Raw genomic sequence first — 26,339 nt, 5'->3', positions numbered from 1 at the left:
TTTTTTTTTCCCTAGCGAATACATATATACATTATATATATACATTATATATATATAGTGAAGTAATCGAATAGGGAATGCTCCGACGCGTTGCTGGAACTGAGTTGTCCCGGACTGTTGCAAGGCTGAGTGTACCGTCCCGACGGTATACAAACTACGACCACCTTCACTACGCTACGGACACGAAAGCTGTGCTTTGCATTTTGGGGTATTTTGTTGCCTTATGGTTTGTAATGCTGCGCATAGGAAGCCTCTTTTCATGCCGTGCTAAATACAAGGATGATTATTTACGTGTTTGGCGCCGCAAACTCGGCACCGGGTATCAGTGGTCGGATGCGTGGGGTCCGCAAATCGATACGTTTTTCCGCAATGTTCCTGACAGGGCAGTGTAACACCGGCAAAAGTTTGTTGCGTATTCCACAGCGAAGGCACAGGTACGCATTTTAGTCTCCTTTGTTATTTTTTGTTTTTTCTTTTAAAAGAAAGAAGAAAAAAAACCGTTTATCGCTATTTCTTTTCATCTGTTTCCATTGCAGACGCTCTCAGTATAATATATATATATATATATATGTAATTTAAAAAAAAAAGGAAATGGCATTCCAGCCCTCTCGCAAGAGGTGCGGACTGGGGATTTGAACTACCGTAGTGTAATAGAAGATATGATTGAGGGTTAGGGGAAGTGGTAAATTAGAAAAAAAAAGGGTTGGGGAATATCACCGAAACAGGGGAGGTATGTCATGTATATGCTACGTATTTAGTACAATAAAAGAGCACAAACCAGCAACGTCCATAGGATTATGTTGCACGTTCGTGTGTCTTCATTAGTTTTTTTATTTTTTATTTTGGACTTCATCAGGAGTACCCTTAACGATGTTTAGTAGAGGATGTGTGATGCAAACATTTCTTAATTTTTTTTTGATTGTCTACTTTTTTTTGTTATTTTTTCCGTCGCCATTATTATTGCCATCCTTATTATTGTTACTATTTTTTTCCCCCTGAGCTGTGTACCCCTTTTCAGCAGAACGCTGCGCATTCTCGTTGAGGATAAAGTAAGTTGAGAAAAGAAAAGGAGAGAGTATCGGGAGGAATGTGCGGGGGGAGAACTAATCTCATTTCATTAGCATGACCATTATTTCTTTCGTCTCTGCGGTGGCAGCAAATATTATATATATATATATATATATATTAATATGTTGGGAGCATGCTGGTGTTTGTTCCTTACTGTAAGAAGAAGTGAATTGGTTGAGGGATCTTTTTTTCTCCTTCTTCTCCCGTCATTGCTCCGTTGACATGTGAGGTTTTCGCAGTTATGATGTTACCGACTTCAACTATCATCTTGAACTTCTTTTTTTTTTTATTGGTTGCGTTGAGGTTGAATTCCAGGACCCCTGCTCACTCATTTACCCATCCACGGAGAAAAAAAAGGAAAAGCCGCCCGAAGCGAAGGAAAAGAAAGAGCGGGAGGTTTAGAAGGAAGGGGAAATATAAAATGCGAAAGACGACTCGTCTACTGTCGAGGGCTGTTTTCGACTTGAGCAACGCTGAAGCATTCCGTTCTGGGCGTGTCTTGAATCAACCAACCTCCTTCATCAACGGTTGTTTTGTGACTTCCGGTGCTGCGGACGTGATTTCAGTTGAGGATCCTTGCACTAATGTTACTATTGGCGATATTCCCAACTTAGGGAAGGATGAAACGCTGCAGGCAATTGCGGTGGCTCAGAAAGCCTTTGAAACATGGAAGGATACCGTGCCCCGCACACGTGCAGTCATACTTCATCGATGGGCGCAGTTAATATATCATCACAGAAATTCCCTCGGTTCTCTCCTCTCCCGAGAGTCGGGGAAAGTTGTGCAAGAAGGTGTTGACGAATGCCTGTACGCCGCACGGTTCCTTGAATGGTATGCGGGAGAGGCGGAACGCGCTTATGGGGATGTTGTGGGAAGTCCTCGCCCTGATGTTTCAACAACTGTGTTGCGGCGGCCTGTGGGTGTAGTGGGTGCCATCACTCCGTGGAACTTCCCGTCAGCAATGGTCACGCGAGTTGTGGGTGGGGCTCTTGCTGCAGGTTGTGCCGTTGTGTTGAAACCATCAGAACTAACTCCATTCAGTGCACTTGCACTCGCCCAGTTGGCAGTTGAAGCAGGCGTGCCCGACGGGGTGTTTAATATCGTTACTGGAAACGCGGCACCCATCGGTGATGCGGTTCTGGATAGTTTTGATGTGCGTAAGATTTCTTTCACCGGGTCCACCAGAGTTGGTAAGTACATATACCGGCGCTCCGCAAGCACCATGAAGAAGTTAGGGTTGGAGCTTGGTGGAAACGCACCATTTATCGTGTTCAGTGACGCTGAGGTGGATCGCGCGGTCACTGGACTCATGAATGCGAAGTTTCGTGCTGCGGGACAGGCATGCATAAGCGCCAACCGTGTTTTCGTGCACTCCACGGTTTACGGTGACTTCATGACGAGGTTGCTGGAGAGGGTGAACTCAATCCGTGTGGGGAATAACTTTGACCCGTCTTCAACGATGGGCGCACTTGTCAGCAGTTCCGCAGTCGAGCGTGTGGTGTCGCTGGTGCAAGATGCGGTGGAAAAGGGAGCCAAGGTGGAAGCAGGAGGTCGGCGCTTATCAGGTCCTGGGTACTTTTTCGAACCCACAGTACTTTCCGGTGTAAACCACGATACGATGCGCTGCTGTCAGGAGGAGATATTTGGTCCTATTATACCCATAATTACGTTTGATGACGATACGGAGGCTATACGTTTGGCCAACGCGACTCCTGCAGGTCTGGCAGCTTATGTGTACACGCAGGATTACCGTAGGCAGAAGCAAATAATGGAGCAACTGAGTTTTGGTATGATTGGGATTAATGACAGTGGTTTATCATCACCCTGTGCTCCATTCGGCGGTGTCAAAGAAAGTGGGTTGGGTCGGGATGGCTCAAAGTACGGCATTGACGCGTTTCTCGACGTTAAATATGTTCTGGAGTCACGTGTGTAGAAAGTTGCACTTCTTACCGTCACATGGCTGGTTGACATTGTTGTTATCGTTTGTTTCTGTTAAAACAAAAAGTTCTATAATTATCTATGGTTTTTATGCGACTGTTGTCGGTTGCGTGTGCGTGCGGTTGGACGTGTAAGTTTATGTGCATACATATACGGGTACCGTTTGCACGTCTGTGTGCGGCACCGTCACCCATAGCATCAACGAGTCCATTTTTTCTTGATATTGTTATCTGTCGCCATCCACTTTCGTTCTTTTTTTTTCCCCCTTCCGCGTAACTGGCTTTGCTCGCGTTCGTGAGTGAGTGTGTGAGTGAGTGTGTGTGTGTGTGTGTCTGTGCTTGCTGACACACTCCCTAAGGGGCAGTGAAGTTGCCTACCAGGTAGGGTTTATAAGAGGTTTCAACTGTGAGACGACCCAGTTTTGTAACGGTGTGGGAAATGAACCCGTTTGTTTTTTCCCTTTACGTGGCTGCTACGGTGTCTCTCTCGCTATTGTTTGATTGTGCTGCCGCGTACTGTCCGTCTAACGGTAACACACATGCGGTTTACGTCACCTCGAATGCCGCAGATAACATCTGGGCCTTTGACACGGAAGGACGGTTTATAGGCAACGTGTTGAACAAGGAATCTTTCCCCGTGCGCGTGGAGAAGTTGCGCGATATGAAGTTCGGCCCGGGGGAGCACTTGTATATCGCTAGCGCGCGAGGGAAATTTAGTCGCATCTTCGCCGTCTCAGGGAATGGTGTTCTTAATGGGACACTCGGAAAAAACTGTACTCGTGACTACCTCTTTACCGTGGCTGAGCAAGACGACAACAATCCAATGCTTGATCATCCGTATGCCATAGTCTTTAATCCTGATGACGATTCACTGTATGCATCCAACCAGAACAGCGTCACTGTTGCGAGATACACGCGCGTTGATGACGGAAAAGGCAAATATCCACGCTGGGAACCTGCTGAAAATTCTGTGTTTGCTCTCACGAACGGTTCCGCGGCATCAAAGATACCGAAGAAAGTCGGATTGTTTGTTTCCCCATGGAGTAACGAATACGCATTGCTCTCTGTTCGAGGGCTAGCCATTTCTCCCCCGCTTCCCCGCTTCCTTGTGGAGCAAGCGGCACCCGCTGGAAGTTTCGCAACGGGGGAGGGCCTCCTCGCTCGCTACCTTGTATTGTGTGATATTGCTCTCAACAAATTGCTGGTGTTTTATGCTGACACGGGAGCGTATGTTTTCTCGATAACTGTTCCATCACCGGTGCAAGTGGCGTTCCCTTCTCGGTACTTTAAGCCCATTGAATCGCCTGCATCGTACTTCGAGGTTCCACACATGTATGTAACGAGCAAAGAGGATGGCATGGTCTATCTTGTACCCCTCGTGGGAAAGTCATCCCCAGTGGCTGCAAGTGACTTTAACACCCCTCATCAGCGGCAACCGAGTTATCCGGTCACATCACCGGTTTTCATGCATGCTGCCAGCGGTATATATGAAAATCCTTCACATGATCTACTGTTGATAGCCGATCGTGTGGGTCGATCAATCATGTCTTATGTTTCTCCGTTTAGGTCGGGCGCCACAGAAGGCGAAGGCCCTTCACCCTTCCTTGGCTACTTTGTTAGGGCGTTACCGGATATGCCAGAATTTGTTTTAACCACGGCGGTGGAGCAACAGAGCGCCATCCCCTTTTGTTACGAACTTACAGGGGATGGAACCTTCCGATATGTGGCATTATGTACTGCGGCGTACATATGGACTACGGTGGCCACCATTTTCTTTGCACTACTCTCTCTGATATACACAACCCGCTTGTGTAAGGGCTGTGTCCGTCGTCTGAAGAGCAGCTACAAGAACTACTTTAAGCATATGGGAGCACGAGAGGCTGAGGATGTTGAGCTTTTGCAACATGAAATTAACAGTGGATACGGAACGAACAACTGATTTTATTTCTTCCTCAGGAGTACATGGGAGAATTGATATTGCCGTTACCTGCCATGTGCCTGCACTTCCATTATTCTTTGTTCCCTACTTCGTTTACATGTCTATGCGCCTGTTCTTATTAGTATCGGTGAGTTGTGGGCGCCCTATCTTCAGCTTGTGAATTTCACTCCTTTTAAAGACTGTTAACGTTACTTTGTCATTGCACTGTGTTGACAACCGTGGTCTCTCTTTTGTTCGTTTGTGCTTTGCGTTCCTTCGCCGAGTTGTCCTGACTGACCTAGACAGGGACAAAGACACGTTCTCTTCTGTTTGTGTATTCGCTTGGTTCTGTATTTTATCGTTATTATTATTATTTTCCACCTGTTGATTGTTGGAGGCGGGGGGTTTGTGCAATAACTTGGTAGCCCCAGGGGATTGGGAGTGCTGAAAGGTTGTCAGCAACCATATGTGTGCGCATACCTCCATTTTGTTTTCATTTTCATTCCATTTTTCTTCTGCAAAACCCTCTACTGTGTACCCCCAAAGAGTATCCGATTTTTCTTTTCTTCCCCTGGGCCTCACAGTTACCGATGCGTCAAAGCCGGCTGCATGTGCCAAGCCGCTGGAGGGAAGGGGAGTGCGGAGGAGGAGGAGGGGGAGGAGGATGATGGGGATGGGGAATTGCGGATGTACGTGTTTGTGGTTATTGTTTTGGGTTGTTTAGTCATAACGGTTGTGGGGGAGTTGCAGCAGAGTGGCAAATGGTTGTGGGATGCGCGACCAATGTTGTGAAGCACCAGCGAGGTCCTGATGGTGGTGACAGCAGGGAAAGAGTGTGAGGACGAGGGAAAAAGAGAGCGTTAAGGCTGGTGATGAGGCTCAGTGGAATGTACACGGGACACGATCACATAAAGTGAATCACATACACACACTAAAGCAAAACAACAACAACACCAAACAAACAAATAGAATCAAAAATGTCACGACAATAGGAATGAGTTCTGGTTTGCCGGTTATTTTTGGTTTCTGTGCACTCTTGTTCGGTTATATCCCTTTTCTGAATTTGTTTTTTGTTCCTTCTTTTCCTTTTATTTAACATCGTTGCGCTCCTTCTCCCTTTTCCACCTTTTTGTCCTTCTGAAATACGCATCCACGTGTACCAATGTCCACGTGCTCTGCCGGATGCCCTTGAATTCAAGCTGACGTTAAAAGTGACCGTGGCCCCATACCGCTTGTTCATTGAAGTTAGCGGGCTGTGAAGAGGAAGTCAGCAATAGGTCAAGTGGGTGTTTTGTTTTGAAAGAAGATGCTCCATGTATGCCTTCGGCGTCTTCAGGGGGCATCTGCACCTCAGTCCGTGTTGAGAACCCTACAGCGCCTGCGCCAGCAGTATCAGCGTCCTCTTCAACGTCGGGAGACGCCGATGGCGGGGTGTGAAACTTCGCTAAGTAAGCAGAGGCTTGCGGACGAGGCGCTGAAGCTCCTCCGGCGAGAGGTGCGGGGAAGCGACATGCTGTCGGACGTAAGTGTGGTCTCGTCTTCCTTTTGTATTGAAGTCGGGAAGTTGTTGAGCGTTGCTGCAGCGTTTGGGGCCACTACTACAACACAGCGGGTTGCGGAGGCACTTCAGTGGGTGCGGATAAACAAATCCAGTTTATTAACCACACGGCAGGTTATGTCCGTTGCGATGCCACTACTTAATCTAAAGGATGGTAAGTCGCTCGGGCGGCAGTTTGTTATGGAGGAGCTCATTACCCCTCTGTTGACCTCGCTGGAGGCGTCGGTTTCCACCGCAACAATGAATGAGGTCGAGATGAAACAGCATTACAGTGCCATTGTCTCTGTCTTCAGCCTTGTTAACAAACTTTTAGAATGCGACGACAACTGTGGCGTTGGCGATGCCGGGGGCGGTGAGACTAAAGATATAGAACCCGAGGGACCCTCTGTGGGAATGGCGGGTAAGACGTTGGCTTCGGGGAGCGCAGCCTCTGTCCTACGCAGGAGTGTTGCAGAGTTATTGACGAAGGCGGCGGACGCTCTCTTATCGGCAACCGCGTCCGCATCCTCATTTGACGTTCAGGATTGCACCCACACTCTCCTGGCGTTTCAGCGCTTTGAGTCTCTCTGCAGCGATGTGGATGCTGATGGCGTCAAGGATATGGAAGAAATGCACGCGGTTCTTTTGCCCTTGCAACCGGTACTAGGCACAGCCTTCGGATCATGCGCATCGGGTGCAGCAAAACGGCCCGGAGACCTTTGCCACTTACTCTCTTGTGCGTTGAAGTTAAAGCACCGGGAGAGTATGATTTTTTTTTCTCGCGGCGCTGTCTCTTTGTTGCCACTCGCTCTTGCTTCGGCGACAGTGAAGGAGATGAGCATGGCGGTGTCTTTGTTGGTACGTCTGCGTAGTTGCGCACCGGAAGTTGCTGATGGACTACTGGTTCAGCGCATAGTTGGCGCCATGCGACCAAAGCTATTCTTGCTCGCGGAAACCCACCCGGAGACTCTTCGTCACATTGAGAGCTCGTTACTTCTAGCCAATCTCACGCGCCTGGACACGGAGGTTTCTGAGGACCTTGTGAACCTTCTTTGCAGCTCTTTTGCATCTCATATGGACTCAGTACAACCGTCTCATCTCATTCCGTTTCTTCAGGGGCTGTGTCGGTTCGGTGACTATCACACCCGGTCGGTGAAGGATGAGTCGTATGTGACTGTTTGGGATGCCCCATTATTGCCTGCCGTGCTTCCTTGCCTTCGTCGCTCAGCCGATCGCGTTGTTACATTGGCTTCGGCGCGGGCGGTTACGACTGTTGAGGCGGCACAATTACTTCTTCTCTTTTCACAACTCCACTCTGCCTTGTCGCTCACTGTTTACGCTTCACTGGACTCACAACTTGTCGGGGCAGCTTCCAGGTTCGTAGAGGTGTCGAATGTTACATGTGATGAGAGCAATGACGGAGTTAGTGACGGTCACGCGGTAATTGGACATGAGGACCCGAGTGGGGTATTTACTCTCATGAATGCTCTTGATACGTTCCGTGAAAAGTGTGTGCCCGTGAGACGTGAAGAGGAGGAGTTGCTCCTGCGTGCCGGGGAGCTTTACGAGATGGTAAGACAAGGCGCCATGGGAACCGTAAAGGAGATACAGGACCCCAAAAGTCTTGTCAAGTTGCTCGGCGTTCTCATACCCGGATTAGGGGCCCCATTTCCTGCGGGAGAGGAGGAAACTGCCGTGCATAACTCAGCGGCCACGGTTACGTATTCACCTTCCGCGCAGCGATCTTTTGACAGCGCCGCCAATCAAGTGATTCGTCTTGCACCGATGGCGAATGCTTACGAGGTTGGGGCTCTCGCTAAATACACAAGGGAGCTGCTGTCAAAGGACTTGATTGGTGAGGCGGTGGCGCGAGAAGCGATGAAATCTCTTGTTGAGCAGTCGGGCCGTGTCGAAATGACACTGCACGACATTCAATCTCTCCTCGACGGGATGCGGCAAGTGCGGGAAGTACAAATATCGGCGTCGCTCTTGTGGCGGGCAGGGACACTTCTCTCAACGGCACCGAAGAAAACAACGTCTTTTCTTCGGTGTGTGTTGCCGATTATAAAGAATGCGGCCATAAAACCCTGTGAGAAGGAAGCCCTTTCCGCGCTGAAACGAATTGCCATGCAGAATGCACGTGATATGCTAGAGACGGATGTGATGACAATTTCCCCCCGAGATGTTGTTCTTCTTGCGTACACGTTAGCGCAGCTGCAGGCTATCTCATCGGAGCCCGCTGCGGAAGGGGCTGATGATTCTGAGGATGTGGACAGCGATGCTGCGGAAAGGGAGGTATCAAGTGATTTACTGTCTAAGGGTGATGATTTCGGGGTTGTTCACGACACCTTTACGATGATAGGCGACGCCGTCTGTTTGCAGATGCAGCAGTCACCGTACTCGTGTGGCGTGGCGACTGGTGGTGGATGGCAAATGACACCGCAAGAGGTTGTCATGCTTGTACAAAGTTTTGAGAAGGTGGAGGTGGGGCACCACTCCTTACTATACGAGTTACTGCCACTCGTTCGCGATATGTCGCCCGCCATGGGGCCGTTGGAGCTTTCTCTTCTTCTAAGTGCCTTTGCACGTTTAGGCGTGTGGAATGGCCGTATTCTAAACACCCTCGCGTGCAATGTAGCGGAGCGTATGCAAATGTGCAGCCTGAAGCAATGCCAGGTCGTTCTGCAGGCGTTACAGTCCTCGCGGTTTCTTCGCCCCACTGTTTTTTTGCCATCGGCAGAATACCAGGAGAGCTCGTCGTGTGACTGGAAACCGGTGTGTACGCCAGATGGTTCTGCTAATGCAGATCCGCTGGTCACACTCGCTGTGAGTATAGTGAAGCGCATGGATGCACTAGTAGAAAATATGGACTCTGTTTCCACCATACTGGAATCTTATACGTTGAGAGAAATTATGGCATTTGTCAGCGTTCTCGGTTTTTTTGAGCATCCTCCTCAGCCGTCTTTTGACACATATATGGCCATATGTGTAAAGAAGCTACTGTTGTCTCTCAGGACGTTGAGTGGCAACGACGTGTCCTGGGATTGTCGCCAAAATTTAATGGCATGCGTTTCCCTTGCGGGGTATGTGTGTAAGCTTCGCAAGTACAGCCACCAGTGTACATCTGCGCGAGTTATTGCGGGTGTGCTCTCACCTCTCTATATCGAATCTGCGACACTCAAAGCGGGGCTGCTCCTAATGCCTGAAGAGAAGCTGTCAGAGCTATATTGTTACCGTTGTGCGTATGCCATGCTTTACGGTGCTGCCTTTGCTGCTGATGAGGCCTCACTATTTCTTTTGCCGCTTTTTGAAAAGTTGAAGGCACCTGAAGTCTCTCAGGACGCGCGGCGTGTTTGCAGAGCACTGCGTTCCATGACAAGGATGTGCTCGAGGGATGCCGGTGACATCTCCATGGTGAGCGAAATTGTGCTGCACTGCGCCAGCGCTATCCATGAGAGAAGACCCGGTAACATGGGAGAGGGTTCTGAAGAAGGTAGTGTGGGTGCCGAAAAGCCATTCGTTCTCCAACGGAGGGAAACAGTTGCCTTGATTGAGTCGCTGTGCGCTGCCTGGCTCTTCCGTTCACGGTCGGATGAGCGTGATCGCTCTTTCCTCGAGGTTTTGAGGTTTTCCGTAGATAACATGCTTCGTTTCTACCACGGTACTGGCGGTGGGGAGGACCTACGGATTGCTACAAAAGATGTCGGAACTTCCATTTCTGCCGGGGAGTGTGGTTTAGTGCTGTTGGGCTTAGCTATCACCGGAGCTGCTACTAACACCTGCGAGGCGATGCACGCTAGCGCCTTGCCGCAGCTTACTGAATTGCAGCGCACCATCCTCATGAAGGAACATGATCTGTCGGTGCACGATTCGGTGAATATTCTCCTCGCCAGGGCGCTTTGCAGTGATGATACCACTGTTTGTTGGGAGGTGGTTGAGTGCGCATCGCGTGCACTTCAAAGTCAGATGGGTAAAACTGACAGGACTGGGCTGTGGCTGCATTCCGAATTGTATCGATTAGTTACAGCTGGTGACGCCTGCTTTGTAACTTATTGCGTTGGTTTGCCTGAAGGTGGCTGCCGCACTGTGTTTGATACATGCGTTAGGGTTGTACCCGCTCTCCTCCATGCCCTGAGATCAGAAAAGCGGAATATATCACCCTCTCTTAGCCTGCATTGCCGTGTTCGCGTGGCTGAGTGTTTGCGGCAGTTACTGCAGCTGGCACCAGATCGGGAAGGTATTGATGGTCTGGTTGCAGCCCTTGAGGAACTTGTGGAAGACGTGGGAACCTCTTAGTTCCGACCGTCTCTGAGAGGTGTTTCGAGGCTGAAGATATCGAGAGGAAAGTTCATTTGTATCGAGGCATCACATGGAAAAATGGTGTGGGGCTACTTTCTTTCCCAACTCGTGAGCATTTGGTACTGTTTTCCGGTTGTTCTTTCTGCATTTCCTATTTCTTTTCCAGAATTTGACTCAGTCGACATTCCTCATCCTTTTGAACACCTTTTCTGCATATACCATCTTTTTTTTTTCTTAGTAGGTATACGCACATGTGCACCTCTTTTGACGCCGAGATGCTTACTGATGCAGAGTTCTCGCGTCTTTTAGACATTTCGCTAGCGCCTTTGTCGAAGTCATTCCAGCACGCTTTGCCCATTAGCTACGCGACAGGTGGGCCTGGTGTTCCATTGGAAGGCGATCCGTGGTGCGGGCGCTCTTTTCCTTCCCTTTCGCAACGGCGGTCGGTTTCAATGGGGGCGGCTTCAAAGGGATGTGATGCTGTGAGAAGAAGCGTGCACGAAGGCGACGAAATTGCTGCCGAGACGGTACTGCGAGCTGTTGCGAGAACTGAGTGCGAAACTGCCGTTGAAGGGTTGCAGCAGTGGCTGGAACGTGCGAGACACGGAAGGCAGATGGGGGAGCGGTGCCTTAGAGTCCTCAAGGGCTTGGTTGACTGTTTGGATTCAATGCGAGGTGTGACGGTAGCTGTGCAGGAACAAAGCAACAAACTCAGCAGCAACGCGTCCGAATTAATGGTGCGCAAAGCCCGGCTTGAGATGGTGCAGGAGGAACTTCAACGCATGATCAAACACTTTTCGCATATTGATGCTTTAGTGAGAGAGGTAGAACAACAGACCCTGTCAGCGACGTCGCAACGTTACTCCAGCATATTGCAAGAGATGGAAGAGGAGATGCAGTTTCTCACATGCCACCCCCAGTTCCTATCGACGAAAGCGTACACGACGAAGCTTGCTGCGGCGTACCAACAAGCTTATCAGTGCTTAAAGGATGCCATTATTTTTTCCATACGCACCGCTCAAAATTGCACCCTGTCTGCTGATGTCTATCGTTCTATTTTCTACGGCAATCAGCAACGACATCAGGAGGGACAGGAAACAGTTACTCCGAGTGTGGATACTGGCAGCAACCCCCTTGTGATGCTCCTTCAAGCGGTACTTGGCGGTGATATGACATCAGCACATCACTTGATGGCGGGTATGCTTGCTAGCGTTGACAATGTTTTCTGCGCCAGACTGAACGAGAAGGCTTCCTTACGGCGTTTGATGGAGGCGCACGGCGGCGGCCGTCAACCGTTTGAAGAGACAAATGATGATGACATTTTTGACACTTATCGTGATGCCCGTGTTCTTATCATTGGCCCTGTGCTGAAAAACTGGCTGGAAATGATGTGTGGAACCAGTGGCGGGAGCGTTAAAGAGGGAAACAAAACCGTCCCACAGTTCGTCGGTCATCTTGTAGGGATGATGAAACTTGCTTTGGAGCATGAGAAAGAGGTTTTTGACGGCGTTTGGCTTCGTGAAGATTTCAGTGCTCGCCTTTTTCCTCAAATCGTCTCTGACATTTCCGGGGAAGAGTACCACGTATTTCGTTCACATTTGCTGCAGGTGGATGACCTGGAGGTATTGGCTCAGACAATTGAAGAGATACAGCGGGCGAGCGCTAAGCAGTATAGTTCAGCGGAGTTGAGCGGCCTCCTTACCAAAATGATTCAGGATACACAGGAGCGACTGGTATTCCGCACTAGTGTTTTCTTGCGTCATTCTATTTCACAGTACACCTTGACAAGAGATGCAGCACAGCAGTTCCTCAATCATGAAGCATCAGCGAGTGACACGTACATTCCTGCACTTACGAACTGCGTAACACTTCTGCAACTTCTCTATCCATCACTGGAGTTTCCTATTTTTTCCGTGTTTGCGGAGGAGGCCATCAACTGCACACTACTCCAAGTGCAGGAGCTGTCTAAGTTGGTTGGGCAGCAAGCTGTCGAGCATGCCCCGTTGAAGGGTATTCTGTGTCAACTGAGGCATCTGCTTCACCTCCGTGACGAGCTTTCGCTTATCGACGAGAATATCATCGTGGTGGAGAAGGGAATTGACCTTTCAAAAATCGCTTTGCGCCGGTTGGAGATTGTGCAGTCGTCGCGGGAGTCCAAGAAAGATGTAGAGAGTGAGATCAAACTCTGCACGGAACGTGCTGCACAGGCGATACTTACTGCGGCATCATCCCCGCTGATTGGGATTGCGAGAAAAGCACCCGGTGCGGTTGAACCCGCTGTGGAATGTGCCCGTCGATTGCTTGCCGACCAGGAGGAATTGCTCACGATATTTATTACTCACGCTTCAATAAGGAACGCTATTATGGGTCCTGTGCGGTCGCGCATGGATGAACTGTTGGCAGAGGCCGACACCATTCGGCAACAACCGCAGGAACGACGTGAATGACACCAATATCTCGGGAATGGGAGTCTTCGCGGTTGTTCTTTCTTTCTTTTCATCGGTGACTACTTCGAAGCCGCGCTCTCATTCGCATATGTGGAAGTGCCACTTTGTGTTGTATTCACTATGTGTATGCGCGTGGTACAAGGTTGGCGGTGGGGGGGGGTGCTGGTGCGAGCAGAAAGTGACGCTCACTGATTGGTGCCGTCGCTTGTAATTTTTTTGCGTGCACGTCTCAACTTCACTATTGTGAACTGTGCCATCAAAGTGTGGCATGTTGAGCGGCAACTAGCCACTGCCATTATTTTGGCGCTATTCCTCGCCTCTCCGCGTGCGGAAAATTATGTTGTTTCTGCTTTGTTGGCGGCGTTTCTCCTTCTTTTGATGTGTTACACTTTCTTTGTCCTTTCTGTGTTTCCTACTGTTTCACCCTGCTTCCTGCGGATTTGTTCCCGAGTATGTTTTAAGTTTTCCTCCCTTTATTCCAAATTTACTTTCTTGGCTTCTGTTTGCCCGCTTCAAAAGGCGCTCTGTGTATGCGGTTAAGGTGACTGGAGACGGAGTGGTCACCCTTGCTCAAACACACTTAGCGAGAAGGAGTGCGAAAGAACAAATAATAATAATAATAAAGGAAAGGCAGCATACACGCACCTTCGCGAGAGTGGAAGAAGGGAAGGCGGTGTGAAAGAAACCATAGGTAGGAGGTAAGCAAGTACAAGTATTATTGCGTATATCGCGGTGGGAGGGGGAACTGTACCAGAAAGGGAGAGGTACGGGAAAAATTTAGTGGTTTCGTTGTCGGTGCACAGTCTGACTGTCTTAGTTTCATTTAGTGTTTGACTGGAGGATGTTCAAGTTCCTCGACACATTTGTCGTGGGGAGAAGTATGGCTCCCTGCAGGGATACCAAACGCAAAGATGAACATGAGGCGGAGTACAGAGTGTTTCTAAACCATTCTGCGGCCTCAGAGGTGAAGGATGAGTTGGAGCGGCTGGTTAGTAGCGGGTCCAAGTCATCCTTCCCATACCCCCTGTCATCGGATACTGGCCTTGAACTGTCGGTACTGAGATTGATTCAATCAAATGGTGCATGCAGGCAGCTTCCGGCGAAGATGTTGTCGCTAATGTTGAAGCGTTTGGAGTATGCATGCACCAAACTTGGTGACACGGCGAAGATTAATTTTTTACGAGACTCTATACCGGTTCTCGAGGCGGCTTTATTAGTGAACCCACTCAAAGTTGGGCTCCTTATGCTCGAGCTAGGGTTTGATAGGCATATGCTTCACATCCTTCAGTTTCTTCGTCAAGCATTAAGTGACGAGAAGATGGGAGGAAGTTCGGTTTCGCATCAAGTGAGTGATAGCGCTGCAGGAAACGTGTCCACACCCCTGGATCCATCAGATGACATCCCCCTAGAATACTCTGAAGGCGGGGGTGATGAAGACGTTGTTACTGCTACGAGAACATGCTTTGACAGCTGCGAACCTCCGAGGGCAACTGAAATACGGTACCGTGAATTGTTGACCATCTTGCGCGACACTTTGCGGGTTTTAAAAGTTGTGTACGTTCGTTGCGGACCCTCGAAGCGGCCGTCACCCGGTGAAGCGGGCGTTTATTCTGACATGGGCAATGCCACCGGAATATCGAATAGTCAGTTAGCGAAGGGGTGGGTGCGTCTGCGGCCGGATAGTTTGTACGCGGAGATGCATAAACGTTCTTGCCCAGCCGAAGAAAGAAAGGGAAGCACCAGTGGGAGTACACTGAGAACCCACACCAAACGTGATGGTATCTTGTTGGAGTGTAGTCGACTTTGTTTACACTGTTCGGAAGTAGCTATTGGGTCGGTCGAAAGGGGAGGGGAAGAAGAGAGGACGATATCTGAAGCTCTCTGTAACTTGCCGCTCGTTGTACTTAGCCTTCTACGTAACCCCAGTGAGCTTGTAGTGCGGAACTCGCTCATCAGTATCGGCGCTGAGTTAACCCATTTTGTGGCTGTGGAGCGCACCGGAGATTCAGAGCTGCAAACCTTGCGTCAAGCTTCGTGTAGCATGTTGCTTCTTTCCAGATTGCTGCGAGAGTCCCCGTTGCTTGTTGTTAAGGCTATGAATTCTGTGAATTTTTCTGCAAACGTGGTGCGGTTGTTGCAAGTAATAAGTGTTAGATATCATTGTGTGCACTGTGATGGGTGCCGCATTGCGGGTCAGGAGGAGTGTGCACGCGAGCTACGCACCTTGGCTGATGCGGGTAACGACGGTTTGCATTTGGATTCCGGTTGTGTGGTTAGCCTCAAACGACCCGCTTTTACTCGACTCGCAGACAACGCGGTTGTAGACGAGTTTTTACATTGCTATCTCGGTTTACTGGAGACACAGCGGGAGGTGAGAAGGACGGCGGAGGTGCATCGTGACCTCGAGGCAGCGCGCCACTTTATGCAAATGGAATTCTCTCTCCTCGAGGCCCTTCTTCATTCCGGAGACGCACTTGCGCCCACCTCTTGTTTGTATGATGCGTTGATGAAATACGCCATAAACTCTCTGGCACCGATGGAAACCCCGGTGCAAGAGCGGCGGCAGGTGAATACCGCAGGATCGTTAGTAGACGCGGATTTTTACCGCGTCGTTTTTCTTAATCCAGTCTTTGGGGTTTTCCAGAAAGATCCGCGGTTGCAGCACGCAGTATTGTATTTACTACACCACAGGCTGAACTCTCTTCCTCCCAAGGCAGAGAGCAGTGATGGGGGTGCAGCCATCGAGAATGAAGTTGGCCTCATTCTCGACTTACTTTGCAGCATAAAAGTTGGGGAACAGCCCACTGAGTCAGTGGAAGGTGAGGCTGCGGGCGCCGGCGATGATAACGAAAAGCAAAACAGGGGAGGGGTAGTGGCGCGGCAGGAGGAATTGGCGGATGTGTTACTAAAGTTATGTGTGATATTCCATTCCTCTTTGTGTGGGACAAATAGTGATGCTGTCGCAACTGCCGTCATCAGATGTGGTGGTATTTCGAAACTTGTGGGTTTGTTGAGGGAATGTTACACGTCCGGTAGGCTATCAGGCGATGGAATTAGTATGCTAGTGCTGCATTTGTTATTGCGGCTTTTGCAAAGATTGGATGTTCAGTGCAGTGTGTTAATGGGCGAGGTGGATATTTTTTTTTCACTTCTCTCTGTGAAGGAAATACGCCCGAATGCGAAGCGGATGCTTCTTTTACTTTACACACACAGTTGTCCCGATGCAGAATATACACAGCGGATGGATCAGTTAGTTAAGTGTACTTGGGATGCTCTTGATAAATGTGCCCGTTTGGAGTCAGGGTGTGAGGCAGATAATGAAGACGAAGAGATGTTTTTGTCAGTGCTGAATTGCATGTCGGCCTCTCTTAGTGCGCTTCGATCTGACATTTTTCAGTGGGGGTCAATGAGGCAGTTGCAGAACGCCCTCTGTGGTGGTAAGGAAAACGCAATGGATGCTTTTCTCCGTCTGTTCCACCGGACAGCCGCACCGTGGCGTGTTGTTGATTCGTCTTACGGTCTCTCGTGTATCATGAACACCGTTGTCATGCTTGTTAAGGAGAATCCACCACTGCGTGCCGTTCTCATTCACACCATTGGCGCTGATCAACTGGTGGAGTCATTCAAGACCGCATGGTTTACATCGCATAACGGATCGTGGCTGCAGTTTATCCGGTGTATGCTTTTGCTCGTGTATGAGGATGATGAGGCTCATGTTAGTGCAGCGGTTGGAAGTGTAGGGCCATCCTGTGGGTTTGATAATGGTTTGGATGGTCGCCGTTCAGTTGTGGGCGGGGAGGAGGGCACGTTAACGGTGCGTAATCCTGAGTTACTTTTGCCTCTATTGAGACTCTTCCTGGATCTACCTGAATTTAAGGAGGATCACCGTGACGCACTGCAGTGTCTTGTGACGCGCCTTTCGTCCGATGTCATGGTGTCGCAGAGTTCCCTGTGGATGGTGGCGAATGCCGGTGTGTTTGATTCGCTTACTGCCCTTATCCCAGTGGTGGCAGGGACTGCACTTATTGATTCAGTGTTGTCCCTCGTCATGGCCATTGCTGGTCATCACGTCACCGTTCGGGAGACAAAGCAGTTTCTTATGAGCATTGCACACGCAAAGAGCGAGGAAGAACGACGATTTCTAGTTCCCATTGTGATTGAGGTGCTGAGCGCCGCCTCTCGTCACATACTAAATTGCCAGGCGACGCAGCAGAATTACATAGCGTTTCGTCAGCACAACGGACCAACTGGCCTCAAGGCCATTCTTTCAGATTTTCCCCTCGATGCATACACTTTGTGCCTGTGGATAAGGTTGGAGACTCATGGCGGTCGACGGACTCGGCAATGTATTTATTCTCTTCAGAGTATTGAGAAACGTACCATATTAGAGCTGGTTGTAAAAAGTAATGGACAGTTGGCCGTATCTTATGATGTTGAACACAACAAAGCTACTGAGGTAGACCTTGGTTGCCAGCTGGCGGCGCTGGTTTGGACGCACTTAACGGTTGTGCATAGTCAATCGAAGTTCCCATTCAGTGCAAGTGAGTTTGTTGTGTTTGTGAACGGTGTGGAGGTTTGCGCCCAGCCATCCGTAAGGTACCCCCAATTGCAAGGCTTGTTTTTCCACGTTGGCACGCGCGGCGAGGATATTGAGCAGCGTACATCTAGCAACAATTTTGTTGGTCAAGTGGCTGCTGTGCATTTCTTCACATGTGCCCTCTCCCCAAAGTCAGTGTTGGAGCTGTTCTTAGAGAAGTCGGGTGGTGAAAGCGTAAGGCGTGGTTTTTTCTCTGGTATTGCTGTCTATGTCGACCCTCGCTTCGGAGAGCGTGGACAATTACACAATCTGGCCGCCTTACTGCGTGGAAAACCTACAGAACGGCCCCTGATCACGTACGAGGGAACCGTTGCTTGTAATACAAAAAGTATCATGGACTCGGTATGTGTTCTTGGGGCACTTCAAACCGTTGTGATTCCGCTACTCGTTCTTCTTGTAAACCCTCAACTACCCTTTTACTGCCGTGTGCCTCCTGGTCGCAGGAGGCCTGCTTCGGAAGCGACGCGCAAGGCGATGAATGAGCTACTGAAGTTTGTTGAGGCTCTTCTACTTAGTAACATTGTGCGTGCTGATGTGTTGGAAGTTGGTTTGTTTCCGATGATTTCGCATGCTGTACAACAGTTTACTGTATACGACTGTCCTGAGCTTCCACGGCGTTTGTATGATATTTGTGTCGCACTTGTCAGCGACGAGGCACTATTCGACGCGGCGTATCATTCCCTGTTTTTATCGGGTGATCTCCTCCATGTTTGCTCGGAGCCGACACAACTGTTGTTACTTCAAGTGCAGTATTTGCTTTGCCATAATAACGCCCCGGCGCGACGTCACCTGCGCGGTTTGGACCTGCCTCACTTTGTTGTTGGTCAAATAATGCAGACGTACAATGGAACCTCGGAGCATCATCGGGAGATGCGAGAGGGGTTCTTCCTCCTGATGGAGGCTGTTATGGAGGGTGGTCTCACGATGAATGATGCAGATGCCATTCAACGTCTCGTGAGCGTGATGCTTCGTAAGCAGGATTTACACCGGGACGTGCTTATAGAAATACTTGTGCGCACACGTGTTCTTGTTGCAAACAGGGAGCCTAACCTAGCCTCCTTCTTGGGAAAGAGGAACTTTGTCAAAGATCTTTTGCCTGCTTTGAACAACTCGCCGCGGGAGGTGCGGAATGAGGTGGTGCTGTTCTTCATTTTGCTAGCAAGCCGCTCACGGAAGACACAGGAACTGTTAAATCCGACGCTACTTGCATCACGCGAGGCTGTTCACGTCACCCGTGATATCTCTCTTTCCTGGTTACGCGATAAATTGAACGATTGCGCTGTGGACGTTTCCTTATACACAACTCTACTTGCCGCCCTCATTGGCCGCTTCGATGTCTCCCTTCAGCAGGATGTGACGATAACAGCCGATGATAAAATTTGTTTTGCTCCTGTTCTGACGCCACTCTTGCTGCTGATGAAGAGAACTCCCAACAAGGTGATGAAGGAGAAGGTCATGACAGATATTGCCACTCTAGTACAGCAGGATTCAGTAGCGTGGAGGAGCATTCTTTCTGTGCAAGGGTGGTACGCGAGCATCGCAGAGTTGTACCTCTCTGATGCCGAGTCACTTGAAGCACGGAGGGGTGAACAGTCACTTTTTATGGCAACAACTGCTTTTATATTTTCTCGCACTATATTTCAGGCGCTTATTCAGGAGTCTTACGGTGCGTCCGAGCTGGAATTACTCATAACTTATCTCTTCCGCCGACGTGCCAACGTCTTCTTGAATGCCGTACTACTCGGTGTTGTGAAGGAGTACACTTCTTATTTGACAAATCGCCGGGATGATAATACCGGCGGCTGTCTAAGTCTAGGCAGCCAACTGGCGTTAGCAAATTTCACTGCATTTCTCTCTGTCGTTGAAGACGTTCTCTTCTACTCCACGACCGCGTATATTAACTGTGATGCAACACGACCAGCCGACGCGCATCGCAAACGTGGTTACTCAGAGGAGGAGGAGCTCGTTGTGTTTACCGATGAAGGAATGTTGAAGCTTGAGTTTTGCGAGGGTTACCCGGAGGGGAGTGAATACCGACGTGATGAGATGCTACAAAACGGTGTTTCATTTCTTTCTGGTGACTCGATGTTGCTGCGCACCGCACCTGATGGTGTTTGGTTGCATGCTGCTCTGGCGGTGCGCACAATGCAGCTGCTGACGACGAGCGGAGCCATTCTAAACTCAACTGGAACGTGGAATAACAGTTTTAGTAGTAGTAGCGGTAATGGAGGTAGCGCCCCTGGGTCGGACGCCGTGCCGCAGGGACTGCGGCCGCGCAAAGGCGGTTTTATTCGGCTCTTTGTTCGTCTTTTCCGTGTGGTGTGTGGTTTTACACTCCGTGATGCGGCTCAGTTAGACGACATATTATCTTTGGCTCTGCGTTGGGTTGATGTCGTCGACAACGACTACAGTCCTTTTGCGTTGTTGATGTGGCAGTGGTCGGAGGTGAAGGAGCATTCTCCACTTTCCAGTTCTATGACACTCATTCTAAGTCTACACGAGCTTCTGAACCGGCGGCTGAGGTTTTCTTTGTTGGGTCCTTCCTTGCGATTTCCGGATGCGAACCAGGAGATACTGCGTCGTATGAAGGCCATATGTATTCTTCACAAGCGTGACTTGAACCAGATGCAGTTTTTCAGTCGAACTGTGCCTTCCAGCGTGGGCGAGCAAACCGTGAAACAGTGCACACTTGAATGGCTCTGTGGCAGATCGGGAGAGGACTCCATGAAGGAGTTTGTTGAAGTCGCCTCTCGCGAAGACTACGAGGCGTTCATTTCCCAGTGCACATTGGCGATGGAACGCGACCAACTCACAGACAAGAGTATGGCACGCACCATTGAACAATACCACAGTGTGACGATGGCGCGGTTGCATGGAATATTGACTGACTTTAGTATTTCACGAAGGACAATGCTTGAGGTATTGGAGCAGCACTTGCAGGATGGCACGGAGGGAGAAGGTGACGATGCAGCTGGAGGGGTGGAGTCGTCAGCAGAGCGATTCGCAACACTAGCAGTTCGGGAGGTCGCTACGGTTTTTTTCAATACAGTATGGGCTCGATTTCTCAGCCGCTGCAGAGGTACTATTTGGGATGTTGGGCCTGGGGAGCAGCGGAACATGAAGTATGTGCGTTTGCAGGATGTCGAACAGAAATTGCTGATACGGAGGAAATTTGAGTTTGATCCTTGTGGAACTGATCACGCCAACATCACCGCAGCCGGGGCACCCGTAAGTGACACCAAGGTCTTTGGGAAACAGTTACCTCGTGCACGAGGCGGTGAACAGATGTTGCTTACGTCTGATAGCTCTGTGGACTGCGATGAAATCCTCGACAAACAAGTTAGCCACGAAGATACGAACAGCATCACGGGGACCAATACGGCGCAGACTCCAAAGCCTATCGTGCACTTCTCCTCTTCATGTGAGGTGCCTTCTATGATGCACTGCTGGAGTGCCATGCTAATTATTCGTGACTGTGAGCTTTGCGTATTCTTTGACGACGAGAATAAAGCATACAACCAACGTGTTGCTGATGAAGCATCGTCGCTAGTTGTAAAGCCGCGGGACATTATCTATCCCACTGGTCATATCGCTCAGCTTGCGCCAGGGAGGCGGTTTCGAATGAGGCGTAGTGCAGTAGAAATGTGGTTCCGCGATGGTCGCAGTGTGCTGCTGAATTTTGCTTCCGTGAAGGAAATGCGGACAGCTGTAAACCGCATAAGAATGTCGGTGGAGCGACACAAGGTGCCCTACCACCCGTTCTACCTGTTTCATGAGACCCCACGTAAGGAGCCACTCCTTATGTGTCGCACGAATCAGTGGCGCGAACACAAGATATCTAACTTTGAATACCTTCTCTGGTTGAATTTCTTTGGTGGCCGGACGGTGAATGATCTTACGCAGTACCCCGTATTCCCCTGGGTGATTGCCGACTACAAGAGTGACCGACTTGATTTGGAGAAATCCTCCACGTTTCGTGACTTGTCGTTGCCCATAGGGATTTGCAATGGACCTCAGAGTCGCGAGTACGTGGAAACACGGTATGAAGAAATGCGACAAACTGGTGACGTGCCTGCCCATTACTTCACACATTACAGCTCTCCAGCAGTTGTCCTGTATTACATGATCCGCGTCGAGCCGTTCACAACGCTGCAGGTTATCCTGCAAGATGGGCACTTTGATTGTGCCGACCGAATGTTTCACTCCTTGGCGTCATGTTGGAATGGGGTGCTGACGAACTCGCAGGATGTCCGCGAGCTCATTCCAGAGTTGTTCTACCTGCCCGAAATGTGTGTAAATACAAATGGAATCCGGTTTGGGTGCAGACAAGACGGCCGACCCACAGATTCACTGGAGTTGCCACCGTGGGCCCATGGTGATCCCTACGAGTTTGTTTACCGCATGAGGGAAGCCCTTGAGAGTGATTACGTTTCACTGAACTTACACCATTGGATCGATTTGATATTTGGATACAAACAAAGGGGCAAGGAGGCCATCGCAGCACTTAATGTCTTTAATTGGCATTCTTACGAAGATCTAGACAGGAGTCAAACAGATGATGTAGATGAGCGGCTGCTGATCGACTCGCTCGATAACATCGGCCAGACACCCATTCAACTTTTCACCCGCCCTCATGTTGAGCGGCGTGCCATGGAATATGCTGACCCTATCAGTTGCGTGCTTGGCATGAGGGCAGTTGACATTCGCCACTTGTGCACGCGCGTGGCGCGCGTGGTGGTGCTTGACAATGATCGGGTGCTCGTGGTGTGTGGGAACGGTGCCGCACTGCTCTACCGAATTAGTGTTTCGCCAGTGATGAGGCGTATGCAGCAACTGCCGAGCCCCGCGGTAACTCCGACGTTGACGACGCCTAGGGTTGGTCCTGTCGCCGATGGCAACGTTAAAAGCCATTTTAGTAATCAGACCCCTGCCCCTTCTGTGGCGGCTGCCGTTGCTCACACATCCTCATATTTACTTGGAATCGTTTCAGGAGCGCCGGTGGCACCCGTGCCACAGGGCTCGGTGGACGGCAGTGGCTTCCGACGGCCGATCGTCGACGTGGCCGAAGATTTTGAGCGGCGAATTCCACCGCTTCCACCCGGCATGATACCGAACATTGGTCAGAAGGCTGGTGGTCCCTGTGAGACGGGGAATGTGGCTGTTTTGCTCCTTGACAATGAAGTGTTTGTAGCGCTCGGGGGCGTTTTTGATAACACAATAGTCATTCGTAACTTTTTAACGACCCCAGCTTTCCAGGAGGAGCGGCTACACGCCCACTGTGGCCGCGTGGTACTTGTTGCGGCGAGTGCGGACAGCAGATACCTTGTGAGCGGTGCGGAGGACACGACTTTTATTGTGTGGAGTTGCCACTTCCAGCGCAACCGCTTGAAGCTGCGCGTGGATTTGATGTTTACAGTATACGGTCATGAGGACGACCCCACTGCAGTAAGTGTGTGCCCCATCCTCGACGTTGTCGCTACTGCAAGTCGGGATGGCATGCTTATGCTTCATAGCTTGGCGAATAATCGTTTGGAGCGCAGTCTGCGCCATCCCGCAAAGCTCCCTATCGACCGTGTGCTTATCCAACCGAATTGCTATTTACCGAATATTCTTTTTACGTCCACAATTGATAACGTGATTCATCAGATAAGCATCAATGGTGTTTTGCTCCGCTCTGTATCCGCCCCCGGTCGTATTACCGGGTGGTGCACTACACCTAAACAGACTGTTCTTGTTTCGACGGCTCCGCTAACAAACACCAGTGCATCGGAGGATTCCCGTGGTATTCTTCACTTTATGCACGCATTTCACCTTAACGTTTTGAAGTCAGTACAGTGCCCATTACCCGCTACCGGTGATACCATTTCTTCCTGTGCGTGCCACTCCAGCAATCCCCAGGCAGTGGTGTGTGGTTCGACTCATGGATATTTATCACTTCTCTGCTTGGGGTCGAAAGTGGATGCACCACCGTAATGTCAAAAAGCGAAGAAACAATTGCTTATATGTGTGTGTTGGTGTTTTATCCTTCACTTCCCCGCTGTCGCATTGTGTGGTTGCCTTTTTCTTTTTTGTGGTGGCTCACGTTGGCCTCATACCAGGTTGGTGCTTTTTATATATTTCCTTTGCATGTTTTGTCTCATATGGGTGATGTGTGTGTCGGTTGCGTTGTGAATCTCTTTCGATGTTTCAGAACGCTACTTAACTTGCAGTGTCGTTGTTTAAATGTTGCAAACTGAAGAACATCGAAGCTGGTGCGAGGTGTGTGTGTGTGTGTTTGTGTGGGACAACGGGGTTATTTCCTACACGTCGAAGAAATTACAGATATATGTTTGCTGCTGCTGTTGCCGCTGTAGCAATAAGAGGGGTTACGATCCCAGAACAAAGTATAATCAAAAAGGGAGTTACCCAAGTAATGCGAGAAGTTAGTGCGGTTGAGGGGAAGTCTCGCAGGTTTGCTCGGATCGTGTGGTTGTGTTTGCTTATTATTTCCACTGTATTTTATTGCCTTTCACCCCCTTCCCTGAGTGTGTCGTCACCGATTGGTTGATGACCCTCCACTCGACCACCGTGCGCGAGGGATCGCAGAAGTGTTGTGCATATCAATATGTATATGGTTTAGTGGGGCACATATTTACAAAGAAATGTAGAAAGGTAGGAAGTGAGGCGGGTAATGGGGTGCAGTGGCTTTCACTTGAAAACTTTTTACACTTCTTTTTTAAAAATAAGTAGGCACTGCGCTTGAAAATGCGTGATGTTGCGCTTCTGCGCTGGCTTCCTCCTTAATGTCTCTGTTTTTGCGGATGTGTGTCTACCTTTCCCATGATTTCTTCATTCTTCAACCGCTCACTGTAGTTCGTTTCAGCGCATGTAGAATTGTTAACTTATAATTATTTATTATACCATTTGCTTACTAAGTTCTTTGGCGCCATTGCTGTTGCCATAGCCGTTGCCGTTGTTACTGTTGTTTCTGTTGCCCTCTATTTGGATGCGCAATTGTCAGCCGGCTTCGTTGCGAGAAACGTCAGCGATGGGAGAGGCAGCACAGCCACGTGGTACTATTGGGAGCGTGTCAACTGAAACAGCGACAGTGCGTGATGAGGGGCGCGTTTGGCGCAAAGTGTTGTACACGCGTCAGCCGTATGAAGACAACTATGTGGATCCTCAGCAGTTCCTTCAGGACTTACGGCAGAATGTGAATGTTGCCACCTATGAGTATAACAAGGTGGTGTTGGACACATTTGTTGTTATTCAGCAATTTTCGTTTGTTGTGTTCTATCTCTTTGTATTTTCTATGATGCTTTCCGGGAGGGTGGATGAGTGCGCGCTCATGTGGGTGAATGCTACACTATTCACGTTGGCGTTTGTGTTTTGTATTGTGGTGCAGCGGCAGCAGGCTGTTGATCGCGGTGAGATTCCCACACCGTTTACGCATTACTTGATGGGGTTGTGTAGGCAAGGCATTCCACTGGTGGGGGTCCTTATTCTTCTGTCACCCGTCCTACAAACCTTGACTGTGGCGTATAGCAATGACACCATTGTGACACTTAGTTCCTTGTCAATGTTCGTGCATGTGCTTCTGACGGATTATAATTACCTCAACTGCTATTCGGAGAGGTATCAGCAGAACACTGCGGTGAATGCAGCCACATTCGGCATAATACTTATTGCCTCACGCATTCAGAGGGTGTTTCAGAGCGGTGCACTCATTATGTTTGGAATTCTATGCTTCACTTTGTCTCCTATTCCCAGACATAACCTCAAACATGTCTCCCTAAGGGCACATGTTGTGTTAACATTCACTATATGTGCGCTTGCCATCTACTTCTTGATGGAGGTTCCGGTATTTGCCCTTCTGTACTGTGTAGTGGTGGTGGTAATATCTGTTGTCATTCCATTCTTCTTCGTCAAATTGCATGGCAGCATGAAAGATCAAATCAATGGACCGTGGGATGAGGCAAAACCAACTAATAGTGCGGCTGCAGTCGAATGGGCCAACGCAGGCATGCTTCAGTGAAAGGTCTATCGAGGGTTACAATGTGCACACGCGTACATAAAATTCGGTTCTCGGTTTATTTATTTACATAGCCTTTACCTCCATATTTACCCTCATTTTTTTTGCATTTGTGGGCACATTCAGCGAAGAGTTCTATTTGTACTTTCCGTATGTGTGCATATGTCACTCTCTGTGCGTGTGAATAGGTTTGCTTAGTCTTGTTCTTCTTCCATGCACTTTGTTGTTAAGTGCGCTTTTATCTCAGTACGAGCACAAGCGCTTCATGCTATGTTGTGGATATCGCTTCTGCGCTTTTATTCACGTGTGTTTCATTCTGTTTCGTATTGATGTTGCATGTTGGAAAAAGAAAAAGTTTATGTGTGGGAAGGGGGAAGGATGGAATATACGATACCGTCAAATACAACAGGAGGACATAACAGGAGGAGAGGGAGAAGAAGACGGCACCACCACAGGCAACGATGCAATAAATCCGTGACAACGTAACTGTCCAAGTGAACAAACATCTTAATACCTTCGCTTTTT

General features: G+C 49.5%; 7 protein-coding genes across 7 annotated transcripts; all 7 read left to right on the top strand.

The window, feature by feature from the left end:
* Nucleotides 1-77: 77 nt before the first annotated feature.
* Nucleotides 78-392, top strand: TEOVI_000878400 (uncharacterized protein; the record flags this gene model as incomplete). The annotated part of the gene is made up of 1 exon (XM_067227479.1): nt 78-392. The coding sequence occupies one exon, from the start codon at nt 78-80 to the stop codon at nt 390-392; it is 315 nt and encodes a 104-aa protein (XP_067083580.1).
* Nucleotides 393-1,489: 1,097 nt separating this feature from the next.
* TEOVI_000878300 (aldehyde dehydrogenase, putative) lies at nt 1,490-3,001 on the top strand (the record flags this gene model as incomplete). The annotated part of the gene is made up of 1 exon (XM_067227478.1): nt 1,490-3,001. One exon carries the CDS (start codon nt 1,490-1,492, stop codon nt 2,999-3,001), a length of 1,512 nt encoding a protein of 503 aa, XP_067083579.1.
* A 443-nt stretch (nt 3,002-3,444) lies between these two features.
* TEOVI_000878200 (uncharacterized protein) lies at nt 3,445-4,944 on the top strand (the record flags this gene model as incomplete). Its single annotated transcript, XM_067227477.1, has 1 exon — nt 3,445-4,944. One exon carries the CDS (start codon nt 3,445-3,447, stop codon nt 4,942-4,944), a length of 1,500 nt encoding a protein of 499 aa, XP_067083578.1.
* A 1,285-nt stretch (nt 4,945-6,229) lies between these two features.
* On the top strand, nt 6,230-10,756 carry TEOVI_000878100 (uncharacterized protein; the record flags this gene model as incomplete). Its single annotated transcript, XM_067227476.1, has 1 exon — nt 6,230-10,756. One exon carries the CDS (start codon nt 6,230-6,232, stop codon nt 10,754-10,756), a length of 4,527 nt encoding a protein of 1,508 aa, XP_067083577.1.
* Nucleotides 10,757-11,010: 254 nt separating this feature from the next.
* On the top strand, nt 11,011-13,206 carry TEOVI_000878000 (Sec34-like family, putative; the record flags this gene model as incomplete). The annotated part of the gene is made up of 1 exon (XM_067227475.1): nt 11,011-13,206. The coding sequence occupies one exon, from the start codon at nt 11,011-11,013 to the stop codon at nt 13,204-13,206; it is 2,196 nt and encodes a 731-aa protein (XP_067083576.1).
* An 841-nt stretch (nt 13,207-14,047) lies between these two features.
* Nucleotides 14,048-23,776, top strand: TEOVI_000877900 (neurobeachin/beige protein, putative; the record flags this gene model as incomplete). The annotated part of the gene is made up of 1 exon (XM_067227474.1): nt 14,048-23,776. One exon carries the CDS (start codon nt 14,048-14,050, stop codon nt 23,774-23,776), a length of 9,729 nt encoding a protein of 3,242 aa, XP_067083575.1.
* A 1,012-nt stretch (nt 23,777-24,788) lies between these two features.
* Nucleotides 24,789-25,817, top strand: TEOVI_000877800 (phosphatidylinositolN-acetylglucosaminyltransferase subunit c, putative; the record flags this gene model as incomplete). Its single annotated transcript, XM_067227473.1, has 1 exon — nt 24,789-25,817. The coding sequence occupies one exon, from the start codon at nt 24,789-24,791 to the stop codon at nt 25,815-25,817; it is 1,029 nt and encodes a 342-aa protein (XP_067083574.1).
* Nucleotides 25,818-26,339: the final 522 nt, after the last annotated feature.

Source organism: Trypanosoma equiperdum (genome assembly GCF_001457755.1).
Source record: "Trypanosoma equiperdum strain OVI genome assembly, contig: ctg_983, whole genome shotgun sequence".
Classification (NCBI taxonomy): Eukaryota; Euglenozoa; class Kinetoplastea; order Trypanosomatida; family Trypanosomatidae; genus Trypanosoma; species Trypanosoma equiperdum.
The sequence above is the reverse complement of the archived record's forward strand: the minus strand, read 5'-3'. Positions and strand labels throughout refer to the sequence as shown.